Raw genomic sequence first — 25,422 nt, forward strand, 5'->3', positions numbered from 1 at the left:
GGTTCACATATGCCACAGCCGTAGCATTGTCTGACAAAATCCTGACTGCTTTTCCTTGCAGAATCAACACAAACTGAAGGAATACTTGTAATGGAACAGAGAGCCAGATTGCATTAGTCCTGGGATCTGGGCTCTCACCTATAGTGAGGCCTTTGGAAAGGTCTCATGTGCACCCTTGCCCAGGATACCAGAAACAAGGCTGGCACCATGGAACCCAAAACTTGTAGATAACTCCACACTGATTCTAATATCCATCAGGGAATGCACTTGTGTCTGCAATTTTTGTAACCTCTGCTCTGTTAGCTGTACTTGGCCATTCTTCATGTTGAAATGGACCCAGAGAAACTCCAGGACTGAGCTGGTCCCAACCCGCTCTTCACAAAGTTGATTATCCAATCCAACTCCTATAACAACTTAACTACCCTGGCTGTAGCTGTCTCGTTTTCTTGGGTCGACTTCACATGAATCAACCAATCTTCCAGAAAGGGATGAAACTAAGATACCATCTCGACACAAGGCTGCTGCTATCACTATCACAGCCTTGGAAAAAATCTTTGGTGCAGTGGGCCAAACTAAAAGGGAGGGCACAAAACGGACAATGGAGAAGGTACAGAGAAGGGTTACCAAAATGATAAGGGGAATGGAACAGCTCCCCTATGAGGAAAGACTAAAGAGGTTAGGACTTTTCAGCTTGGAGAAGAGACGACTGAGGGGGGATATATGATAGAGATGTTTAAAATCATGAGAGGTCTAGAACGGGTAGATGTGAATCTGTTATTTACTCATTCAGATAATAGAAAGACTAGGGGGCACTCCATGAAGTTAGCATGGGGCACATTTAAAACTAATCGGAGAAAGTTCTTTTTTACTCAACGCACAATTAAACTCTGGAATTTGTTGCCAGAGGATGTGGTTAGTGCAGTTAGTATAGCTGTGTTTAAAAAAGGATTGGATAAGTTCTTGGAGGAGAAGTCCATTACCTGCTATTAAGTTCACTTAGAGAATAGCCACTGCCATAAGCAATGGTAATATGGAATAGACTTAGTTTTCGGGTACTTGCCAGGTTCTTATGGCCTGGATTGGCCACTGCTGGAAACAGGATGCTGGGCTTGATGGACCCTTGGTCTGACCCAGTATGGCATTTTCTTATGTTCTAATGGTCTCCCAGCTCAGCAAAACGAAGATATTTCTGATGGTCTTCTTTGATAAGAATAAGCAAGTTTGCTTACCGTAAACGATGTTTCCGTAGATAGCAGGATGAATTAGCCATGCTGTTATGGGATCTGTCATCAGGCCCGGGAGGCGGAGCTTGTCAAAGCAGAGAACAGAGCTTTGCTCTCTGCGGCTGCGCGTGTGTTCCCGCGCAGGAAAGTAACGGAATCTCCTCAGTCTGTGATTAAGCTGTATTGTAGTCGAAGACTTGGTGACTGCCAGGGAGGAGGGTGGGTCAGCATGGCTAATTCATCCTGCTATCTACGGAAACATCGTTTACGGTAAGCAAACTTGCTTTTTCCCGTCGATAGCAGGGCTGAATTAGCCATGCTGTTATGGGAGTCCCAAGCTGTTGATCACGTCAGTAGTGATATAAGTGTTGGACGTGATCTTTGACATTGTGGCAGTCACCGTTTGTTGGAGGATAGAGATTGCAGTATTGCTTGCCCTATCTTCGCATCGGTGGTTGCTTGCTGGTCAAGGCAGTAATGAGATGTGAAGGTATGCAGTGATGACCATGTAGCTGCCTTGCAAATGTCTATGGGTTGCACCTCGTTCAAGTGTGCTAAGGAGGTTGCTACTGCTCTAACTTGGTGAGCTTTAGGAGTAGACTGTAAATGTAAATTTTGTTTGTCATAACAGAATTTTATGCACTGCGCTATCCAACTGGAGATGGTGCGTTTTGCCACTGGTAATCCAGGTGCTTTCGGGTCGAAGGAGACAAAGAGTTGAGAAACACGGGAGTCCGAGTTCATTCTATCTTTGTAGTGTGTTAAAGCTCTCTTATAATCCAGTGTGTGCAGTAGCTTTTCCCTATCGTTTGCATGCGGTTTAGGGAAAAAAGTTGGTAATTCCATTGTCTGATTGAGATGGAATGGGGTAACTACTTTGGGTAGGAAAGACGGGTGAGTCCGTAGAACTACCTTCTGTTGATGAAATTGCAAGTATGGAGGATAATGGACCAAAGCTTGTAACTCACTAACTCTTCGTGCTGATGTTACTGCAACCAGGAATACCACCTTCCAGGTGAGGTATTTAATGTGTGCCGAATCCATGGGTTCAAAGGGATACAGCATGAGCTGTTCCAGAACTATGTTGAGGTTCCATGGAACTGGAGGTTTGGATACTGGAGGACGAATGTGTGTTAACCCTTTCATGAAACGAGTCAGCAATGGGTGATTGGATATAGGAATGTCATTGATTGGTCTATGATAGGCGCCTATTGCGCTGAGGTGAACTCTGATGGATGATGTTGCTAGACCAGCTACATATAGTGTATGAAGATAATCAATGAGCAATTCCGGGGAGCAGTCCAATGGTGGTAGACCATTGGAAGTGCACCAGGCAGAGTAGTGTTTCCATTTATAGCTATAATTTTTCCTGGTTGAGAGTTTCCTTGATTGTAACAAAATGAATTGTGCTGAAGTGGAAACTCCTTGTTCTGTCAGAAGGAGCCTTTCAATCTCCAAGCTGTCAAGTGTAGAGATGAATGTAGCGGGTGTAGTAGTATTCCTTGATGTTGGCTGAGAAGATCTTGACGATTCTGTAATAGAATTGGATCCTTGATGGATAGTCGAAGCAGGAAACTGTACCATGGTTGCCTCGGCCATGCCGGGGCTATGAGTATCAGTTGAGCCTTGTCCGCCAAGCACTTCTGAATTGTTCTTGTTATGAGAGGTGTGGGAGGAAAGGCATACAGAAGGCCTGTCGTCCACGGAATGAGGAAGGCATCTTGAGCTATTCTGAATTGGCTTGGTCTTATCGAGCAGAATTTGGAAACTTGAGAATTGATCTCTGTTGCAAAGAGATCTATGGAAGGTGTCCCCCACTGCAGAAATATGTCCTGGACTACTTCTGTATTGAATGTCCATTCGTGGGGATGAAAGATGCGGCTTAGCCTGTCCGCTCTTGTGTTGGCAACTCCCGGTAGGTAAGTTGCTTGTAGATTTATGCAATGCTTGTGAGCGTGTTCAAAGATTGTCAGGGTCTCCTTGCAGAGGGACCATGAACCGAACCCTCCTTGTTTGTTGATGTAAAACATCGCTACTTGGTTGTCTGTGTAGATCATGACCCTGCGTCCCTTCAGGTGGTCTTGGAAGACTCGCAATGCATTGCGAATCTTTATTTATTTATTTGTAGATTATTTGTAGATTATTTATTTGTAGATTTATTTGTAGATTCTGTTCTGAGGGTTTCCATAACCCTTGGGTTTTGTAAATCTCGAGGTGAGCACCCCATCCCTTGCGAGACGCATCTGTGGTTAGGACTGCATTGTGAGATGGGGGGGCTGAACAACGCTCCTTTGGACAGGGTGGAATCTAGGAGCCACCATGCTATATCCTTTTTTATTTCTGCGGTCAGCGATACCCTCTGCGTCAATGGTTGTGAATGCTGTTTCCATTGGCGCTTTAGACCCCATTGTAGGCGTCTCATGTGTAACCTGGTGTTGGGAACCGTGAAGTTCGCCGCTGCCATGTGGCCCAGAATTACATTGTCATCAGCAATATTAGTCATTTTGAATGATGATTGAAGCATCTCGTAAAACCCTGCTAAAGATTGAGACAGTTGAAAAAATGTTTCTCTTGTATGAGAGGGCATTACCATACGACTGTCTTGTTGTTTGATACTTGTTTGAGGTGAAGTTGTAGGCACTTCTCTATCTTTTTGTAGTGTAGCAACTGGAGTCTTCCTTAACTCTTCCGAATCTGAAGAAGTGTTAGAGGAAAATATTTGTACTATTTTCCTTTTTGAGCAGGTAGTAGGTTTACGAGATGATTTAGAAGTCGAAGGACTTATCTCCCATGTAGCACTCCTCTTTGGTAATTTAGTACGGTGGGAGTGACTTGAATACTTGTGATAGTCATCAGATGATGTATCAGTATCCGTGGTTTCAGTGTCTGGAGCAGAGCTGTGTGAAGGGTATCGTTTCCGCTTCAAGCTCGTTGTTAATTTTCTGCTTGAATAATTATGGTTTTCACGCGCAGATTTTGATCTATGAGCTGAGTTAGAGTTATGCGCGGATATATGTTTACGCGCAGATGTAGAGTTATGCGCGACTGTCGACTTATGCGCACTTGTATATCTGTGTGCGGAAGTAGATTTATGCGCAGTTGTAGTTTTATGCACATATGTTTTTGATGCGGCGCGCACATGGGTTCTTGGCGCAGATATGTATGGCGCCGTGCGCATAAGTTCCTTAGTAGTCGGCGCCGTACGCGCAGGTTTCTCTGGCGCCATACGCACAGGTTTCTCCGGCGCCGTGCACATAACTGTTCCGCGCGGTGGTTTCTTCTGCGCCATGCGCGCCAGAAGCTGTAGTTTGCGCGCAGACTTCATTCTCGGCGCCGGTATGTTAGTGTGTGCAGACGGCGCCATAGGCGCAGAAGTCTTCAGCGCCAAGGGTTTCTCCTCCGATGAGGTATGTCGCAGCTCTATAGGCACTGGGGATTTTTGAGAACCCACTGGCCTTTGATTTTTTGCTTTTCCCTTACCTCCTAGAGTGGAGGACTTAGGATTAGATGGCAAAGTTTTCTTTCTCGATGGAGCCGATGAAGTTAGCGGGCCAGGCGACGAATGAGCCTCTGACGGATCTCGTGAGGCAAAAAGTTCCTGAAGCCTATAGGCCCTTTGTTTTAATGCTCTAGGTGACATCTTAGAGCAAAACTCACAATTCTCTGTACTGTGATGTGGTCCGAGACATTGATAACATCGGTCATGTCCGTCCGTGACCGACATTCTTTTCCCACAGTGACAGGGTTTGAACCCCGGTTTTGACATTTTAATTCTGTTTTTAAAACTGAGGAGAAAATCAGCTCCGCTTGCGATCCCGCTCGCGGAAAAAAACAGACTGAGGAGATTCCATTACTTTCCTGCGCGGGAACACACGCGCAGCCGCAGAGAGCAAAGCTCTGTTCTCTGCTTTGACAAGCTCCGCCTCCCGGGCCTGATTGACAGATCCCATAACAGCATGGCTAATTCAGCCCTGCTATCGGGAAAATGTAGATATGCTTCTGACAGATTTAAGATATTAAGAATTCTCTCTATCTTACCATCACTATGACTGATTGCAAGATCTCAATCCTAAAAAGAGGCACCTTCAGACACTTGTTAACCTGTTTCAGATCGAAATGCGAAGGACAGTTCCCTCCTTCTTGGTACCTACAAAGAATATCTAATACTGACCCTGACCCCACTGTGTAAGTGGAACCAGAACTACTGCCCCTGAATAGAGAAGCTAACTGAGCGTTAGATGGATTGCCTCTCTCTTTAGAGGAAAATAAGAAAAAACATATTACCTGAAAATCAGATGGGCAAACTCCAAGGCATAACCTTTCTGAATCATATCTAGGACTCACTTGTTGGAAGTGATCTGGACCAAGCTCTGGTAAAAATTTGTCAAGCAACCATCTATCCTCTGAACTGGAGCCTGGGTCCCTAAACTTTCATTGGGAACTTCTGGAGGATGCAGCTCCCCCAGAACCTCCATCATCTCATCTCCCAATTCCAAAAGGACTGGAATCTACTGGATGGCCTAGATCTCTGACCTGCTGATGGCCTGCCTGGCTTTATCTCTTCAAATCCCTGAACTTATTCCTGGGAGGCAAAAGAAATATGAGAACTCTTCCTTGTCCTCCAGCAACCTGGAAACCTTTAATTGTCCCCCAAGCCTTTGCCATCTTCACCAAACAAAAACCTCCCTTTGAAGGAAAGCTTGGTAAGTTGACTCTTTGAAATCAAACCCGCAAACCAATTTAAAAATTGTAACAAATGCCTGGCTGCTACAATGAAGGCTATGCTTCTAACCAATGTGCAAACTAAATTAAAGTATGCATCAGTCAAAAAAAAAAGCAATTCTTTGTTCCAAATGTGCTGCTTGATCCCTATCCGGATCATCTCTCTCCTGCGAAGCATCCTGAATTCTCTAAGACAGATATAATCCAACTCTTGCCACAATGCTGTCACTTGAAGAGACAGACTAGCAGCCTCAAAGGCCTGCTTAAGAATTGCCTATCTTCCTATACAGAGCATCTTTAGGGCTGTACCTCCTTCCACTGGAAGAGTGGATCTCTTCATGACAGCTCATACCAGTGCATCCACTTTAGGGAACCTGAGCTGCTCCATTTCCTGAGAAGAGAGTGGATACATTTGCACTAGAGATCATTGTCCTTCAAAATTGGCCTTAAGTCAGAGAATCCCATTCCAAGTCAATCAAATCCTTGACCAACCTGTGCAAAGGAAAGTCCTTGTGGGTTTTCGTAAACACACCATGATAGGATCCTCAGTACAACTAGGACCCTCCTCTACTTTATCTTCCAAAATATTCAGAATTTGTAAGGTATGAGAAATTAATGAAGAAAGTTCTCTTTTGTGAAAAAGTCTTACCATGGCAGATCTGTCTTCCACCTCAGGAAAATTACCTTCTTCCTCTAATTCTCCCTCATTGTCACTCTAAAACTCTTCAGGTCATTAACATAATCATCAGATCTGGAGGATCTGTCATCCTCCAAATGTTCAACCTCTTATCTCGCCTTTTTGCGCCTTACAGTCCCAGCCTTATTCCCCTGGGAGAAAGGGTGCACCAGAGAAGGATCCAGCGTAACACTCTGCCCCAAACAAAATGCCTGGTGAAGATATTTCATAAACTCTGAAGAAACAGAGATCAGGCTGTACAGGAAACTGCCCCAGTGAAAGCAGGAGCTGCTCCTTTAAGACATGTAATAAGCACAGACCTGGAGGAATTAGCCACATACTAGAGCAGATCCAGTTCACTGCTTTTGCCGTGCGCTTAAAATGGCTGCTGTTCTAGTGATGGTATCAGTCACAGTGGCAGAAAATAAATAGCTTGCTGACCCCGTGGAGCTGAAATCTCACTCAGCCACTCACTACCCCTTCAGCTCCAGATAATCACGATAGAGCAATCCTCCTCTCCCGTCTCCACGTCCCACACACAATACAAAGCATGGTCTGTTTCCTGTGCTTAGAGGGAGTCGACATGGTTCTCTAAACATCCTGCCACTGCAACAGAGACCCACAGATAAGAGAAGCTTTAACTCCTGCACTCACAGTGGTTCCCAAGAAAAACAGATCTGATGACTGAAGACACTGAAACAAGGTTTCTCTCAGTTCCTCTGTTCTTCCCTTCTCTTAATTTTTTTAAACTTTATAAATCAAAGAAAAGGCAAAAGGCAGAGGGTTTTTTGTTTTGTTTTTTTTATGTAAGGAGGATCGCTTAGAGAGAATCACCAGAGAGATATATAAGAGTAAGGAGGGGAAGGTGAGGACAAGAATATATTTATAACTGTAACCCTAATCTGACACTAGTATTCTGCTCAACTGACAGAGGAAGCACAAGACTCACCACAGGAGCCATCTTTTATCCAATTATCATCTAGTTTACCAAGCCTCAGCTCACAGCACGAGATACTTGCCTACCATCTGCTGGAAACAGAAAATACTGGTAGGCTGAGGACAATATAGAAGCCTATACGGGGCAAGGTCAGCAAATACGTTAGGTCTTTGTCGCAGTCTGATTGGTGAACATAAGCCATGTGTCTGGACTGAACTGGCTGAATGACGAGGAAGATTCCATTAAAATAACTAGCACTGCATGATGGGTGATGGTAGCTCTCAGAGTCTGATTTACTCCAGAAGTAAGCATACTTAGGCCTCAGGGATCTCAAAGCAGCACAAATCGAATGTATCTGTGGCCACCTTTTGCTACTTGACATAAATCACTTCAAGTTTTGTTTTTTTGTTTTTGGTTTGTTTTTTTTTTTTTAAATGGGGGAGCCAAATATCTCCTCCTACAACAGTCGATATTCAACTTTCAGTTACAAAATTTACAAAGGCTATATCTGCTCAATGAGGAGACAAACCTACCCTTAGTACTTTTTGCCACATTAACCACACAACTGGATTATTGTAACAAAATATACAAGGGGGTCTAACAGACAAGGCCCTCCACAAATTCCAGATGATACAACATACTGACAGAAGGATTCAAAAAGCATGACCACATCACACCAGTCCTACAAAAACTACACTGGTCACCAATACCGTACAGAAAGAAATTCAAAACGCTGTCACTGATGTTCAAGGCCCTAAGTGGAGATGGGCCTTTATACCTGAGGGAAAGGTCGTTTGCATGCCTTCCAGACTAGTGGTTCTCAACATTTTTTCAGCCGGGACACACCTGACAGATGGTTCTCACATGCGTGACACACTGAACATGTGACCATCACGGGGTTATATGTAAACATACACTCTGCATCCAGGGAAACCCCCTCGACCCCCAACAATGGGTCAGAACAGAACCCATACAACTCCCCATACAAAAAAAGATATTCTGGTTCTGGTGACATCTCACTAAAAGCAAAACAAACTCCCTTTACTACTAGGTACAATAGCCTTCCTTATGAAAAGACAGCAATTTACCACTAATGCATATCCTATTGAGAAAACACAACAAATAAGATTGATACAAATACCTACATGCTTGTAAAATACTTCACCTTGTCACACACAAAGCCAACCTTCACAAAGGACAGAAAGACCACAAATTATAAATATGGAGACAGAAACTGGAATGGAAAACCAAAAAAGCCACTCTCCATGCAGTGCAAACCTGGAGAAATGGAAACAAATATAGCACCTAACATAGTCCCAGGATCTGCAATAATGCACACAAACTAACCTGCACAAAGTTACACCTACATTATGGCTTGCACTCCAACAGTAACAACCCTATCTATGAAAAGGCAACACTACAAATATTAAACCAGGCCCTAACACACTAATATACTTCCTATTAGGAAAACAGAATAAGCCATGCTGCTATAGAGCCCCACGCAGAAATAATTGTAAAACTATACTAATAAATGTTTCAAAACAGCTGATAAACAGAATAACATCCAACAATTAAAAACTCATACAAATTATTTAAAAATTGTCCAAATACCAATTAAATATTTCAAAACAGACAGATTACATAATACCCAATAATTAAAATGGCAGTTAATCAAGAAAAATAAACTTAAAAAGACACCTTTACTTACCATCTCTAGCAACTCTCCTACCCCTTTCTCTTGCAAGCCAAAAGCAATTACCAGAAGCAGCAGCGGCTGCTGAAGCTCTGTCCTCACGATCCTCTTCTTAGGATCCCACAACCAGTCACTCACTCACACACACATCCCCCAAATTAGACCCCATGACCAGTCTTGGTCTCTCACCCACACACCAGTCAGCTTCCTGACCAGTCTCTCTCATCCAGAAACACATCACCCCCCTGACCAGTCTCTCTCTCAATCACACACAAATTATCTCGCACCCATTCACACCCACATACACCAGCTCTCACCCAGGGACCCATTCACACCCACACACACCAGCCCTCACCCATTCACACCCAGACTCCCATTCACACATGCATGCACCGGGTCTCACCGCCAAACCTCTTCTTACTTCGCTGCAGGGATGGACTCCAGTTCCGCCGTGGCTTTACTCCAGCGGGACCTTTTGCGCCACCATGGGGATGGGCTCCCATGGCAGCCTTGCTTGGCCAGGGTCAGGCTGCTTCTTCGCCGCCAAGGGGATGAGCTCCCGTGGCGGCCTTGCTTCATCGGGGGTTGGGCCTCCTCTTCTCCACCACGGGGAAGAGCTCCCATGGCAGCCTCGTTTCATTGGGTCGAGCTTCTTCACCGCCACGGGGATGAGCTCCTTGGTGGACTCACTTCGACACCGCCACTCCTCCCAAACCCCCACCCCAGCCTATGCTATGTCCCTTCTTTCTGCTTCACCGGCCAATCAGAAGCTTCCTCCCTTCTTCCTACTCCCACTGGCAGGTAGAAGGGAGGAGGCTTTCGATTGGCCTGCGCCGGGGCAGGAAGAATGGAGAGGCTTGCCTTTGGCCTGCAGGGGCATGGAACGGGGCAGCACAACTGGGGCAGTGGGAAACCGGGAGCCACAACACACCTGCCGGTGCTTGGCGACACACCACTGTGTCGTGAAACACCGATTGAGAATAGCTGTTCTAGACCATGAAGATGCTCACTAGGATCTTCTATGTCAATCCCGTCCTCAAAACCAATCCAAAGAAAAGACATTCAAAACTGATCCTTTTTAGGAGAAGCATCTGCCCTCTGGAAGTCCCTCCCAAAAGAGCTCTGAAAAATTAATGATCACTCTCATTTTAGGATATAAATAAAAGCCTGGCTCTTCTGTCAGGTCTTTTATACCAAATCCAAAATGGAAAGAGACAGATTGCAGGAAACTACTGGCATCACCTTAAATGCCCTAAACACACTGCTGAAAAATGAGGTTTCATACACTCTGAAGCATGTTATTTATTTTCTGATTCACAAGTATTTTCTACTATATTGTTTGTAGAATTATAAAGGAAAATTGGTTCTTACCTGTTAGTTTTCGTTCCTGGAATACCACAGATCAGTCCAGACAAGTGGGTTTATGCATCCCTACTAGCAGATGGAGGCAGAGAACAAAACTTTGAGGCACTGCTACATATCCGAGAATGCCACCTGCAGTTCCTCAGTATTGACCTGTACCCAAGCCAAGATCTCTAACCCCAACCTCCAGAATCTCTTCCTCTAAAAAAAAAAAAAAAGCTGGGGCACAAGTTGCAAACTCCCAACTAAACTGAACCTTGAACTGGGGCAAGAAAAGGAATTCTGAGTCTCAAACAAGTAAGAATTACATACAATATTATTCTGCAGCATACAATTTACCATATTTTTTGCTCCATAAGATGCACTTTTTTTTCACCAAAAGTGGGGGGGAAATGTTTGTGCGGCTTATGGAGCGAATATAAAAAAAAATGTAATTAACTACAACCCCCCACCCTCCTGACCCCCTTCCCCCAAGACTTGCCAAAAGTCCCTGGTGGTCCAATGGGGGTCCTGGGAGCAACTTCCCCCTCTCGGGCATTCAGCTGCCAGTAATCAAAATGGCACCGGTGGCCCTTTGCCTTACCATGTGAGGCAACTGGTGCCATTGGTCAGCCCCTGTCACATGGTAGGAGCAATGGACGACCAATGGCACCCGGCAGCCCCTGTCACATGGTAAGGGCAAAGGGCCACCGGCACCATTTTGATTACTGGCAGCCGACGGCTTAAGAGCAGAAGATCGCCCCTGGGACCCCCGCTGGCCCACTAGGGACATTTGGCAAGTCTTGGGGGTCAGGAGGGTGGGGGGTTGTAGCTAATTAAATTTGAAGAGTTGGGGTGGGGGGTTTTTTCCCCCAGGAAATAGCACAATAAAAGTTTTCCGACCCAGGGAGTGGACCAAAATGGCCCTCCCCAGACCCGAAAACAAAACGGGGACGAAAAAATTTATATGCACACCTAATGCCGGAAACAGATGCTCCATAAGATGCACGGACGCCCGGGAACAGAGCCGGTTTAGCACACCTTTTAAAAATGTTCTCCTTCTAAACCCTAGGAGCGTCTTATGGTCAGGTACATCTTATGAAGCGAAAAATACGGCAAGTCTGCATCACCAGGATCATCCAGAATCAGGAGAGGTCTTTTGAAAGCATTATAATGGGCTGGGATTCTGGACTGATCTGTGGTATTCCAGGAATGAAAATTAGCAAGTAAGAACCAATTTTCCTTTCCTGTTCATACCCCGGATGTACCTAAGCCCCTCTAACCTGGGTGGGATCCCAAAAGACCTGCATGCAGTACACTCAAGAAAGGAGGCCTCCTCTGGGGCCCTGACATCCAAACGGTAATGCCTAGTAAAAGTGTGCAAAGAGGACCAAGTTGTCGCCTGACAAATCTCCTGCAGAGACACTGTCACACTGCCCAGGAGGCTGCCTGTGCCCTAAGTAGAATGTGCAAGCAATCTCTCAGGGATTGACAGACGTTTACTAATATAGGCTGAAATTATCACCTCCTTCAACCAACGAGCAATCATACTCTTAGTCACTCTTTGCAACCCTTCTTTGGTCTACTGAATAACACAAAAATATGGCCATAGCATCGAAATCCATTGGTCACCTTGAGATATCTGAGGAGAACCTGATGCACATCCAAAAGATGAAGCTCCCTCGCATGGGGAGAATCGGGCGTCGGGTGAGAAAACCCTAGCAGCTCCATCGTCTGGCTAAGATGAAAAGACTATGCTACCTTGGGCAAAAAAGAAGGAACCGCCTGTAACGAGACCCTATCAGAAAGTCGCAAAAAAGGCTCTCTGCACGATAAGGCTTAGAGCTCAGAAATCCATCTCACTGAGCAAATCGCCACCAGGAACACCGCCTTCAGGGTAAGATCCTTCAAAGTAGCCCCTCACAAAGATTCAGAGGAAGGACCACACAGTACTTGTAGGACCAAGTTAAGATTCCAGGATGGACAAAGTCTATGTACTGGAGGACGCAAATGCTTGGCTCCTTTCAGAAAACGCACTGCATCCGGATGAGATGCTAAGGGTCTTCCATGAAACAACCCAAGGTTGCCACCTGGTCTCGGAAAGAATTTAGGATACACCCTTTGACAAGCCCTCCTGCAAGGCCAAGACCTGGGCAACGTTCACTTGCAAAGGATCTGCATCATGGACCCCACACCAGGACTGAAACACTCTCCAGACTTTGATATATGCCTAAGAAGTGGAGGATCTTCTAGCTTGAAGAAGAGTAGTAATCACCGGCTCGGAATATCCTTTCAAGCGGAAACGTTGCCTCTCAAAAGCCAAGCCACTAGACAGAAGCGATCCACCTGCTCCTACAAGATGGGTCCCTGATGTAGCACTCCCTTCAGGTAGCTTAACCAAACGGATCTGTCTACAGCTAGCTGAACCAGATAGGTAAACCACGGATGGCGAGGCCACTCCAGCACTCCCAGGATCACTCGTCCCTGATGCTACTCGATGGTATGCAACACCCGACCTACAAGCCGCCACGGAAGACAGACATATAGCACGAGCATTTCTGACCACAGTTGAACTAGAGCATCGATCTCTGTGGAGCTGAACTCCCTTCAGTGGCTGTAAAACTTGGTCGCCTTGGCATTCTTCCTCGTTGCCAGGTGGGGGTTCATCCGACCTGCGCTGAATAAGTGCAAAGGCTTGCCCTGACAGCTCCCGGGTCCAGCTGTTGTCTGCTAAGATAATCTGCCTGCACACTGTGCACCCCTGCCAAATGAGAGGCTGCAAGTGCTGCTAGATGAAGTTCTGTCCAGGCAGAGATTTTGAACCTCCTGAGCCACCAAGTGACTCTTCATTCTGCCCTGTCGATTGAAATAGGCTGCTGTCGTCGCATTGTCCGAGAACACGTACTGCCTGTCCCTGAATTCAAGGAAGAAAGGGCAGCAGCACCCTCCAGAATGCCCTCGTTTCCAGACGGTTGATTAACCAGAACGCTTCCATTGGAGACCACTGCCCTTGGGGCTGTAGATCCTTGACATATCGCTCCCCAACCACTCAGACTGGCATCTGTGGTTACTACCACCCAGTCTGGAACCTCCAAATCCAGTCCCTTCTCTAAATTGGACCACGACAGCCACCATGAGAGACTGGACCTGGATTCCTCCCGGAGTGGTAACAGCAGCTGAAGCTCCTCAGACATCAGATTCCAACAGGACATGAGTGCCTTCTGAAGTGGATGCATGTGCTCAAATGCCCATGGCACCAAATCCAGTGCAGAAGCCATGGACCTTAGAACCTGAAGATAATCCCAGACCTTGGGGACTGACCGGTCCCTTAGCCGAACCACTTGTGACTGCAACTTGAGCACCCTTTCTGGGGTAAGAAACACAAAATTACAAAAGCTGCGCCTTCGACCAAACATCCGCCGACCAATTATGCAGCCACAGAACATTTGTGCGGCTACCGCAGACACCATATTCCTAGCCGAAGTGCAAAGCTTACCATAGAGGGCATCAGCCATCCTCACTTCCAACCAAGCATCCTGGCCAGGCTACACAGAGGTTTCTGCTGCCTTCACCTGTGCGTTCTGCACCCAGCACAAACAGACCCTCTACATTAGACTAGCGCAGCCTGCAACCCTAAGGCTCAAAGCAGAGACTTCAAACAGCCTCTTCAACAGCCTCTCCATCTTTTGGCCCTGGGCATCCTTCAAGGCCACCGACTTGGCCACAGGGATTATTTTCTTTGTGACCGCCGACACCGCCCATCCTTCAGAAGTTTCCACAGCTCTAACGTGTCCTCCGGCAGGGGTTACAACCTGGCCATAGTCCTGGCCACCTTCAAACCAGCTTCTGGGAAATCCCATTCCCGGGTCAATCAGCTTCTTTACCTGCATTGGCAAAGGGAATGCCCTAGAAGGTCCACTCAGTCCCTCCAAAACTGGGTTTACCCCTTCACTGTCAGAATCCTCCTGCGCAACCTTAATCCCCAGCTCCTCCAGAACCTAAGGGATGAGAGGCCGCAATTCCTCCTTATGGAATAACCTGACCACCCTCGGGTCATCCTCTTCTGCCAGAGGGACCTCATCTGCATCGTGCCCCCCAGAGGATCAGTACTGGATCCAAGCCCTGACCAGATCCCTAGTGCACCTGCGGGTCCTGCGGATCGCCGCCCTGCAGATCAGCGCCATCAGAAACCTCGGAGGAAAGATCCTCCCCTCACGATCGATCCAAACCCAACAGAATGCCCCCCATCCTGGGAGATGCCTCAGCCCGAGCCTTCTTAGCCTTGCCTCAGATAATCTGAAAAGCTTGCCTCTTCGCCGCCAGCTCCTGCCTGGCGAAATAGGCCTCATGCATTAATAAAACAAAATCTGCTGCAGTCTCCCTGCTCCACGGGCACTGGTTCCTCCCCTGCATCTATTGGCACATCTCCCCCTCCTCCAGGACCCTGATGCACAGGAGAAAGCGGGGGAGGAGAGTCCCTGCCTTCCCCATGTCAGGGCTCCTGCCATGTGGAGCTAAAATAGCCGCCGCCTCTTTCACAGGATCTGCAGCACTTGTGCGTTTGCCCCCTGATCCTTTTGCTGAGGCTCCCTCGCCTCCAGAGACACAGAGACAGGGAAGAGAAGGGCTGCACTGAGGCGAGAGCGCCTTCCCCCACAGGCCTGACAGGTTTTCCTGCGCTCAGCAGGAGACAGCATCATGCATGATGTGGCTCACAGTTAAAAATAACCCCAAGCAGAAGAAAATAAAGCCACCACCGCTGTCCCAGCTTCAGATGCTGAAAAACATCTCCAGCCACGTGGTTTCCTCCTCACCCTGACACAAACCTCAGGCGCACCAACGGAGGAAAAATTAAACAGGCCGCACAACTTCTGAGTCCCTCCCCCCCCCCCCCCCCCCCCCCTCCCCAAAGTTAAGCTCTTAAACAGCCTGCTGAGCTACACAGAACAGTAATAGCAAACGAAAATACTGCTTTCCTGATCTGGAAGCTATAGGACGCTGCAGCCAGTCAGCCTGGGTGAAGTCTTCTGGTGAGGGTGAGGGAACCAGGACCCCTGGCTTTCCCTCCCCCTGGAATCAAGGGTAGAGTCTGACCAGGGATTTCCAACCCCCTGCTCGCTCTGCTCAACCAAAGGGATGGCTCACGAAGGAATCTAACACCTCTGGGAGCTCTGTCTTCAGTCTTCTATCTTCTCTCTAATCCTAAACTAATCTTATTTTACTTTAACAGACTGCAGGTTTGCACTTCTACCATCTGCTTGAAACAGAGAAATACTAAGGGACTGCAGGTGGCACTCTCTGATATTTAGCAGTGCCTCAAAGGTTTGTTCTCTGCCTCCATCTGCTGGTAGGGATACATAAACCCACTTGTCTGGACTGATCTGGGATATAAACAGGAAATTTTTGTTGCTACTGTTTAATTGCTGCCACTTTAACTTGTTATATAATATTTTTGTAAAGCTGAAACTGACCTTTGCAGATCTGCTGCTTCTTTAGAATCCATAGACTTCTTGGGTAAATTGTGTATTCAAAAAGACAGGTCATAAATACAAATAAACAAAACTTGAATATCTGCTATTTGCCCTCTTCCAACTAAAAATAAGTTAGGTGAATCAAGCCCCGAATCAATAAGAATATTCCTTACCTATCAGCAATACTGGATGGTTTATCGCCAATAGGGACTAACATCCCTCCCCAAAGAGATGCTGAAAGAACCTAACATACAGATTGAAAACAATTAATTATTGCTTTGATATGGAATGACAATTTTCAGTCTTCTTACAGAGCCTGCAAGTTGATTTTCAAAGGCAAATTGCCCATGGAGTTTCTTTTTGAAATTGGTGGCCTGGCAGGGGTCATGGTTAAATATGTACCCAGAGAGTTTACAAGTGCATAAGCAGAGTTGCTTACCAGTAACAGGCATTCTTTGAGAACAGTAGGTTGTCAGTCCTCATAAGCAGATGACATCTGATGGAGGCTAGCCTGGTCCTTTTATGTCTCACTACATGTGGGGCATGCCATGATACCACGAATCCACACAGGAGCTCCCTTTAGTCTACTTTTTTAGCTTATTTGGAAAAGCCAACACCAGGGAAGACTGGCAGGTTTCATGAGAATTGATATCCTGCTGTCTCTGGACAATACCTGTTACTGTAAGCAACTCTTTCTTAAGAGGACAAGCAGGATGGCAGTTCTCACAAGTGGGGAGTCCCAAACTACAGACTGACAAAAAAAAAAAAAAAACAATCAAAACATTGCGAACAGTCACAACGAACTGTTTTTGGTGGCAATAGGTCTTTTTTTGTTATATTTTTCTTGTAAAGGAGCACCTGAAACAAGAACAATGAGATCTAGAAGGGGGGATGGCATTGAGTTCCACACCTCAGAAAGTTTCTGCAGGACAGGCCAAACCTACAGCCATGTTGGGTGTCTCTGTACAAACAATAGTGTGATATGAGTGTGGCAAAAACTCCATGTCACAGCTTAGCAGATCTCCTCCATGGAGGCTGATCTTAGGTGGACTACCTGTGCTGCCATGGCTCTGACACTATAAGCCTTGATATGATCCACCAGATTCAGGCCCATGTGGGCATAACAAAAGGAGATGCAAGGGGGCTTTCATTTGCTGGGCTAGTACCACACTGAGGTCCCAAGACTTGGCAGAAGGCCTGATAAAAGGCTTCAAATGAAGCAAGCCCTGCATGATTCATACAACCAAAGACTGTATAGAGATGGGACTACTTCTCTCATGGTGGTGGGTAGGCACCAACTGCACAGAGGATGAACTCTTACAGAGTTGGTTTTGATGCCTGACTCAAAGATGTAAAGTAATCAAGCAGTTTTTTTGTTGAGCAGGAGAACGGATCTACAGAACTAAAGGCTAAGACCGCCTATTCACACCACAAGGCAGACCTCTTCCATTTCAGTCCACTGGACTTCCTCATGGCCTCCTTTCTTGATGCCAAAAGAAATCAAGACACATACTCCAGTAGGGCTAGTGGTTGCAAGGTTACTCTGTCAACATCTAGGGACCAGACATTGGGATAGCACAACCATCCTCAATCCTGTGTGACAAGAGTTGGGGAATTTCTCAATTTGATCAGATCCCTGATGGACATCTCTCTTAGGAGTGGGAACCAAATCTGTCTCAGCCAAAAGGGGCCTATAAAATCATGGTCCCTGGTCGCCTAGCTTCAAGAAAGTTTTCAAAACGAGCAGAATCAGAGGATACAAATCCAGCAGGTCCTCACTCCAATCGAGGGCAAAGGCATCCAAAGATAATTTGCCTTGTGTCCCCTTTCCTAGAACAGAAGACATGCAAACAGATCTACCACAGATATGCCCCACTTGTGGAATACCTGGCTTGCTCTCCTTCCTTTCTAAGGACTTGATGTAATCTGTCTGCAAGAACATTCTCCTCACCTGCCAGATACATGGTTCTGAAGACCATCCCTGAGAAATCCACATTAGAGGTGTAATCCTGTTCCTCCCTGCTTGTTGAAGTAAAACGTCACCATTTGATTATCTGTCTGGACCAGAACTACTATGCTAGCCAACCGATCTCTGAAAGCCTTCAGAGCATAGTGAATCACCCTTAGCTCCATGAAGTTTATCCGATTCCTGAACAGACCAAAGACTTGAGTGAACAGCCCATCTACATGGTCACCCCACCCCAGGTCAGATGTATCCATGATCAGGACAATTTGGACTGGAGGAATTTGAAAGGGTAAGCATCTGACCAGATTGATCCGCCACTAGGACAGGGAGTCTGAAAGACTGTATGTTGCAAATCTGTCTTGAAGATTCTGAGTGGCCTGTGTTTTGAGGGTCCATTGGTTTCTCCTGTATGGAGACATACCAAAAGAGAAACATGCACTGTTTTTGCCATGAGGCCCAACAACCTCAACATTTCCCATGCTGATACCTGCTGATTCACTTGAATCCTCTCATGGATATCAATGTGATAGCCCTCTGTTGTGAAGGCCTTTGTCTGAATTGTATATAGCAGAACTTCTATAAACTCCAATTGCGACGACAGGCTTAAGTGGGACTTTGGGTAGTTTATGAGCCCCTAGCAACTTCAACACCTGGATGATTCTGCACATTGATTCTGTGGCACCTGCCTGTGATGTGCTCTTCACCAGCCAATCATCCATGTAGTGGAATTCATGTACCCCTAATTTGCGCAGATATGCCCTCACCAAAGTGAGACATTTTATGAAGACATATCAGGCTGGTGCTAGGCCAAAAGTTGCATTTGATACTGGAGCTGATGATCCCCTACTACAAATCTGAGATATTTTCTGTAACCTGTTGTAAGTAAATATCTCCATGTGGGTTTAATTATCCTTGAAACAGAGAGAGCATAGCCAGTCCTCTTTTTGCAAAAATGGATTCCCTGAACACCTTAATTCCATCTTTAACTTTTCTCTTTTCAGAAACTTGTTCAACTCCCTTAGGTCTAGGATGGGGGAGGAATCTTCCCATTTTCTGTGAAATCAGTAAGTACAAAGAGTAAGAATCCCAGCCCTCTTTTCATTGGTGGAACAAGCTCGACTGCATTGGTCTTTAAAAGGGAGGAGAGCTCCTTCCATAGCAATTCCTGATGCGGAGGACTTCCCCAAATAAGGTCTGGAGGCCAATGTAATCTGTACCCCTTTTTTATTATGCTGAAGAGCCATGTGTCTGAAGTTATATTGGGCAAACATGTATATAAAACCTTAGCTTGCCCCTGATAGGGCAGTACTCTGGTACAGCTACCGGGAGCCAGGCTATTGTCAATCCCAAAGGCAACTACAGTACATGGACACAGGATGAAGTTAGCAAGGGGTTTTATTTAGAGATGTGAACATAAATAGTCTTACAGCATTGCAGATGGTATGATCACCATTCAGAAATAGGTTTATACTCAGTCCATAAATACAATCCAAGTCTCTGCACTATAGAATTCTTCCAGAAGACAGTACATTAACAGTAGAATAAGTTGGAAGTTCATTAAGGCAATATAATATTAACAGAACATATGGCATGAACTCACAGGTTTCCTCCAGGATCCCATACTTCTCTATGGTCTCTCTGCCACTCTAAATGCTAGAACACCTGTGAGATGTCCCAACACTGTTTTAAAGTTCCCCGAGGACCACATGGCAGGCTATCATTAGGCTGAATGTGCCTTTTTCTAAGCCCTCCTGTGGCTCAATTCATAGCACAGTGGACCTGAACTGGGCAGACCCTGGTTCAAGATCGGGAAATTCACCTTTTTCCCTGACCGCTATCCTCTCTGCAATCCAATTAACATCATATCCCAGGTTTTGATTGGGGTACTGGCTGCGGCTTCAGGGCTGCCTTGGGGGGGCTGTTGTGCATGGGACCGGGAAGATAGAGGAAAATGCCTCCTCGGTTGGACGTAGTGTCTCTTCAGCCCCATTCTCAGATACCTCCAGACAAATGAGGGCAGGTCTGGAGTGGCGGTGGAGAGTTACTGAATCATTGCATAATATTCTTGGATCTACACTACCACTTCCATGACAGTATTTCAAGAGAGATTCTCTCCACTGCATAGCACGTCTTTTATGGATATCAGGTCAGAGATCTACAGCCCACAGCCAGGCAAATCTGCAAGCACCAATACCCACAGCAGAGACTATCAATGTCATCTGAAAAACACTAAAGGTTGATCTGACCATGTGTTTTCCCACACTCCATCCCCTTAGCTACCAGTCACTGGAGGTCATCATGCTGGTTTTGAGGATATTTCAGCATTTCCCACACATACTGGCCCATAAAGAGATGGTAAGAATCTATGCAGGCATTGAACTCTTTTTCCATGAGCATTCAAAGTTCTGGAATCGTTCTCTGGGAATGGGTTAAGAGCAGATTTGACCATCACACATTGGTGCAGCAGCTGCCTCTTTTTGAATTCGGAAGGTTTTTGGATGAGATAAATCACATCCACCTTATTGATGATAGCCGCAGAGAGGGAGTTCTTCCACATCCTCACCAGCACCTCCTGAAGGATCTCATATATTGGAACTGCATTGATCTCCTTAGAAGACACCACAGAGGATATCCAATATTTTATTTCTGGTCTCATTCTTCTTCTGCAAATGAAATGGAATGTCCTCCACCATTCTCTACACAAATCTGAAGCAGAGTGCCTCCAGTGGAGATTTTCTCTCTTTCTCGTGAAGTCAGAGTGGAGACTTGTCAATTCCTCTTTTTCGGAGACATCTCCAGATCTGTATCTGCACCCCCAGGTATATTCTGAGCCAGAGTCAGATGGTGACCATCTCGCGGATAAGGCCTTAGAAAGGGGAGCCCTTGTCTGTAGGGGCCTGGAATCTGAAGAGCTCCTGACATCTTGGGGTGGCTTCCCCTCCCCAATAGGCTGGAGATCACCATTGGTGCAGTCACTGCCCATGCCAATTCCCCTCTGGGAACAGACATTGGTACGTGGCTGCCAATTAGATGCAAAAACTCGAGCAGTAGCTGGACATCGGCCTGTGTCAACATTGATTCTCTTGATGCTGGGGCACTGATGCTTCGCCTTCTGGATCATCTTGTCAAGCTTCTCCTCAAAAATTACCAATGCCAACACCAATTGAGAAGCAGGAGGGGTAGTCATATCTTCCTGGGACATCAGAGGATTGACGGCATACAACCAAACCTCTGAAGATTGTCACGGTTCCTAAGACTGTATCAAAGATAAGCTCTCCTCTCCATAGGAGCACTTTGAGGATTCATGGCCACAATCAGAATGTTCACACTCCTGGCACTGTACACTGATAGAGACCAAAGCCATTGCTTCTTAGCCTTCACTTGATACTCTCTATCGGAACTCCTTGATGCTGGAACTGAAGAGGCAGAACTCTGTCTCTTCTTCAGGTGGAAGGAGGCTGACAATGGCCTGCCCCACGGTCCTTCCCTATGCTCCATGTCAAAGAGAACATCTGGTGCAGCTCTTGGATCCACTGATGACTATTCTGAATGGCTGACTTACAGTGACCCAAGGGCTCCTCTATAAGTTCTAAATAGGACCGGTTCCCTCTAGGAGTTATGGTCACACATTGACACCTCGAAATATCACGTGATACCCACAGGCATGGGGATCCATGACAGACATAAACCTGTCACACCAGGGACATTTTTGAAGCCGTTGGTCTGCTTATCCATGGCCAGACAAAAAAAAAAAAAAAAATCAAAGCAGCAAGAAAAATAGAAGGGGAGAAAAAAAAAAAGACTGTGGGGCCCTTCAACAAATCATTCCTGCTGGTTCTGGACTGAAAAATCCTTACAAAAGCATAAAAATGAAGATCCATGACTGTGGACTCTGCGGAAAAGAAGAGACTGAAGGGGCTTCTGCATGGATGCATGGCATCATGGCACGTTGCATACACCTAGTACAGCAAAGTCAAAATTCTAAATATTTTGACAAAAGTTCGAGGCTGGGCTCCATCGGATGATGTCTCCCACTTGTGAGGACTGCCATCCTACTTGTCATCTGAGAATTCCCCACTGAAAGTATGCAGTAGAAGTTAAAAATAACTATCCCCTCCCCCTTTGCCCAAACTTAGCCCTGCCCCCAATGCCACTCCTTCTCACCACAGGGAAAAGTACACGCACTGTGGATAGCACATGTATTTTTCTCCATAAGGGGGCAGAAGCAATTTTCAAAGGGGCCTCCTCTGCTGGTAAAATGAAAATTGGTTCTTACCTGCTAATTTTTGTTCCTGAGGTACCACAGATCAGTCCAGACAAGTGGGTTTATGCATCCCTACCAGCAGATGAAGGCAGAGAACAAATCTTTGAGACACTGCTACATAACAGAGTGCCACCTTCAGTCCCTCAGTATTGACCTGTACCCAAGCCAAGATGTATACCTTAAACCCCAATAAACCTTGGGCGAACAGAGACTTAAAAGTTGGAGTCCCCTAAAAACTAGGCCCCCTTAAACACAAAGCATATACCAAACTATGTACACTTTTCATTAATCTGAGTATATCATATACTAGCTCAGCAACATCCAGAAGCAAGGAAGTCTTTTGAAAGATGGGGACGGGTCTCTGGACTGATCTGTGGTACTTCAGGAACGAAAGTTAGCAGGTAAGAACCAATTTTCCTTTCCTGTTCATACCCCAAATCAGTCCAGAAAACTGGGATGTACCCAAGCCCCTCTATTCTGGGCAGGAACTTTAAAGACCCTTGCGCAACACACTTTCCCTAAATGTCGCCTCTTCTGGCGCTCCCACATCCAAGCGGTAATGTCTAGTAAAAGTGTGAAGAGAAGACCACGTTGCCACTCGACAAATCTCCTGCGGAGAAAGTAACAGACACTCCGCCCACGAGGTTGCCTGCGCCCTAGTGGAATGTGCTCTCACCCCTTACAGATGTAAGTCGAAGCTATAGTCTCCTTCAACCATCTCACGGTAGTGCCCTTGGAAGCCTTATTACCCTTCCTTGCACCACTGAACAGGACAAACAGACGATCAGATCTCCAAAAGGTATTCGTCACCTTAAGGTTTCGCAAAAGAATCTAGACACACATCCAATAAGTGAAGCTCCCTTGACATCGGAGCATTGGCAGCCAAATTCGGAAAGGACGGTAGCTCAACAACCTGGTTAAGGTGAAAACAGGATACCACCTTAGGCAAAAAGGAAGGGACTGTACATAAAGAAACCCCATCCTCCAAAAAACGCAGGAAATGGTCCCTACACAGCAATGCTTGCACTTCAAAAATTCTTCTAGCTGAACAGATAGCCACCAGGAAAACAGTCTTCAGGGTTAAATCCTTTAAAGAAGCACGTCTAACTGATTCAAAGGGAGGACTACACAGCACTCAAAGAACCAAATTCAGGTTCTATGCTGGACAAAATCTTCCAGACCAGAGGGCAAAAATGTTTTGCCCCCTTAAGGAAACGAATCACATCCAGATGAGACGCCAATGGTCTTACTTGAATTCTACCTCGAAGAGACCTTAAAGCCGCCAACAGAACCTGAAGGGAATTATAGGCCAAGCCCTTAGCTAAACTGCTTTGCAAAAAGGCCAGAATCTGCAGAACTTCCACTTTCAAAGGCTGCACCCTAGTCTGCCAACACGATTCAAATACTCTCCACAGTCAGACATAAGCCAATGACCTGGAAGGCCTCCTTGCTTGAAGCAAAGTCACAATCACAGGCTCAGAATAACCCTTCAAGTGGAGGCGCCACCTTGCAAAAGCCACTAGACAGAAACAATCCTCCCAGTTAGAAAATATGGGCCCCTGCCACAACAGCCCTGACAGACGTGCCAAGCAAACAGGAATGTCCACCATTAAATAAAGAAGGTCTGCAAACCACAGCCAGCATAGCCACTTGGGTGCCACCAGAATCACCCTGCCCAGATGAAGCTCGATGTGCCGCAGCAATTGACCTACGAGAGGCCATAGTGGAAACACATATCAGCAGATGTTGGCCATGGTTAAACAAGAGTGTCGAAGCTCTCGGGTCCAACCTCCCTTCTGTGACTGAAATACCGATTTGTCTTCGCATTTCCTGAAGTCGCCACGAGGTTCACCACTGGTCTGCCCAACCTGGCCTGAATCAAGGAAAAGGCCTCCGCTGACAACTCCCACTCCCCAGGATCCAGACGCTGTCTGCTAAGAAAGTCCGCTTACACGTTGTCCACTCCGGCTACATGGAAAGCAGCTATTCTTGCCAGATGTTTCTCCACCCAAACACATAGTTCCTGCACCTCCAGCGCTACTAGATGACTCTTCGTTCCGCTCTGCCGTCAAATTGTCCGAAAACCCTCGCACAGCCTTGTCTTGAATGAGCAGGAGAAACGCCAGTAAGGCTTTGCGCACTGCCCTGGTTTCCAGCAGACTGATGGACCAGGTTGCCTCCTCTGACAACCACTGCATCTGGGCCGATTTTCCTTGACACATCACCCCCCACACCAGAGAAACTGGCATCCGTGGTCACCACCACCCAGTCAGGCACTTCCAGATCAAATCATACAGCCACTCACAAACAGGGCCAGGGAAGAAAATTCAAATACTTCCCTGCTCCAAAGGAGGTCAAGCGCCAAGAGTGCCAGGAACCAGGACTCCTGGCTTTCACCACCCCCACCCCACCCCCTTGACAAGGGCTGAGTCAGAACAGGGATCTCCAACCCCCTTGCTCACCCCCGAGGGATGGCAAAATCTCCTAAACTTTTTTTTTTTTTTTTTGAAACTCCAGACTGCAGGTTTGCACCTCTACCATCTGCTGGAGACAGAGAAATACTGAGGGACTGCAGGTGGTACTCTCGGTTATGTAGCAGTGCCTCAAATGTTTGTTCTCTGCCTCCATTTGCTGGAAGGGATGCATAAACCCACTTGCCTGGACTGATCTGGGGTATGAAAAGGAACATCCATTTACCCCCAGAGAATCCCTTTGAAAATTGTCCCCTTATAGACAATATTATATAAATACTATATTACTGAACATAAGCACTCATTGCTGTTCTCAAAAACTGTCTAACACAGATAAATGCCTCTCATAACTCTGGGAAAGATTTCAGTCTGACAAAGGCAACAATGTGGACCAAAATCCACCACAGTACTTACTGAATCCCAGCCCATTTTCTTATTCAGCTGAAGTTCAAAGTCTTCTTTTAGAAAGCTGACATCTCCACCGGTGTAACCTGCTAACTCCTGCAATACAGAAATATCCAGTCAAATTTCTCAAGCCAACACGGATGGATACTCCAATTTCTGCACCAGAAATTACCCTTTCCAGGGTCAAGTAATAAAAAAAAGTTTGCTTTGAAATTTTCTGAGCTTGCTGCAGATGCTCAGCTCCAGCTGACTG

The 25,422-nt window shown here is 46.3% G+C and overlaps 1 protein-coding gene across 4 annotated transcripts in view; it reads right to left on the bottom strand.

Moving 5' to 3' along the window:
- Positions 1-25,422, bottom strand: part of SAMM50 (SAMM50 sorting and assembly machinery component) — a 209,052-nt gene that overhangs the window by 60,737 nt on the left and 122,893 nt on the right. For all 4 annotated transcript variants that reach the window (XM_029600121.1, XM_029600123.1, XM_029600120.1 and 1 more), the window contains 2 exons: positions 25,179-25,265; positions 16,237-16,307 (listed from right to left, as the gene is read on the bottom strand). In XM_029600121.1, the coding sequence (XP_029455981.1) occupies positions 16,237-16,307; positions 25,179-25,265 (158 nt within the window). The remainder of the gene's footprint in view (positions 1-16,236; positions 16,308-25,178; positions 25,266-25,422) is intronic.

This window comes from Rhinatrema bivittatum, chromosome 4 (assembly GCF_901001135.1).
Source record: "Rhinatrema bivittatum chromosome 4, aRhiBiv1.1, whole genome shotgun sequence".
Taxonomy (NCBI): Eukaryota; Metazoa; Chordata; class Amphibia; order Gymnophiona; family Rhinatrematidae; genus Rhinatrema; species Rhinatrema bivittatum.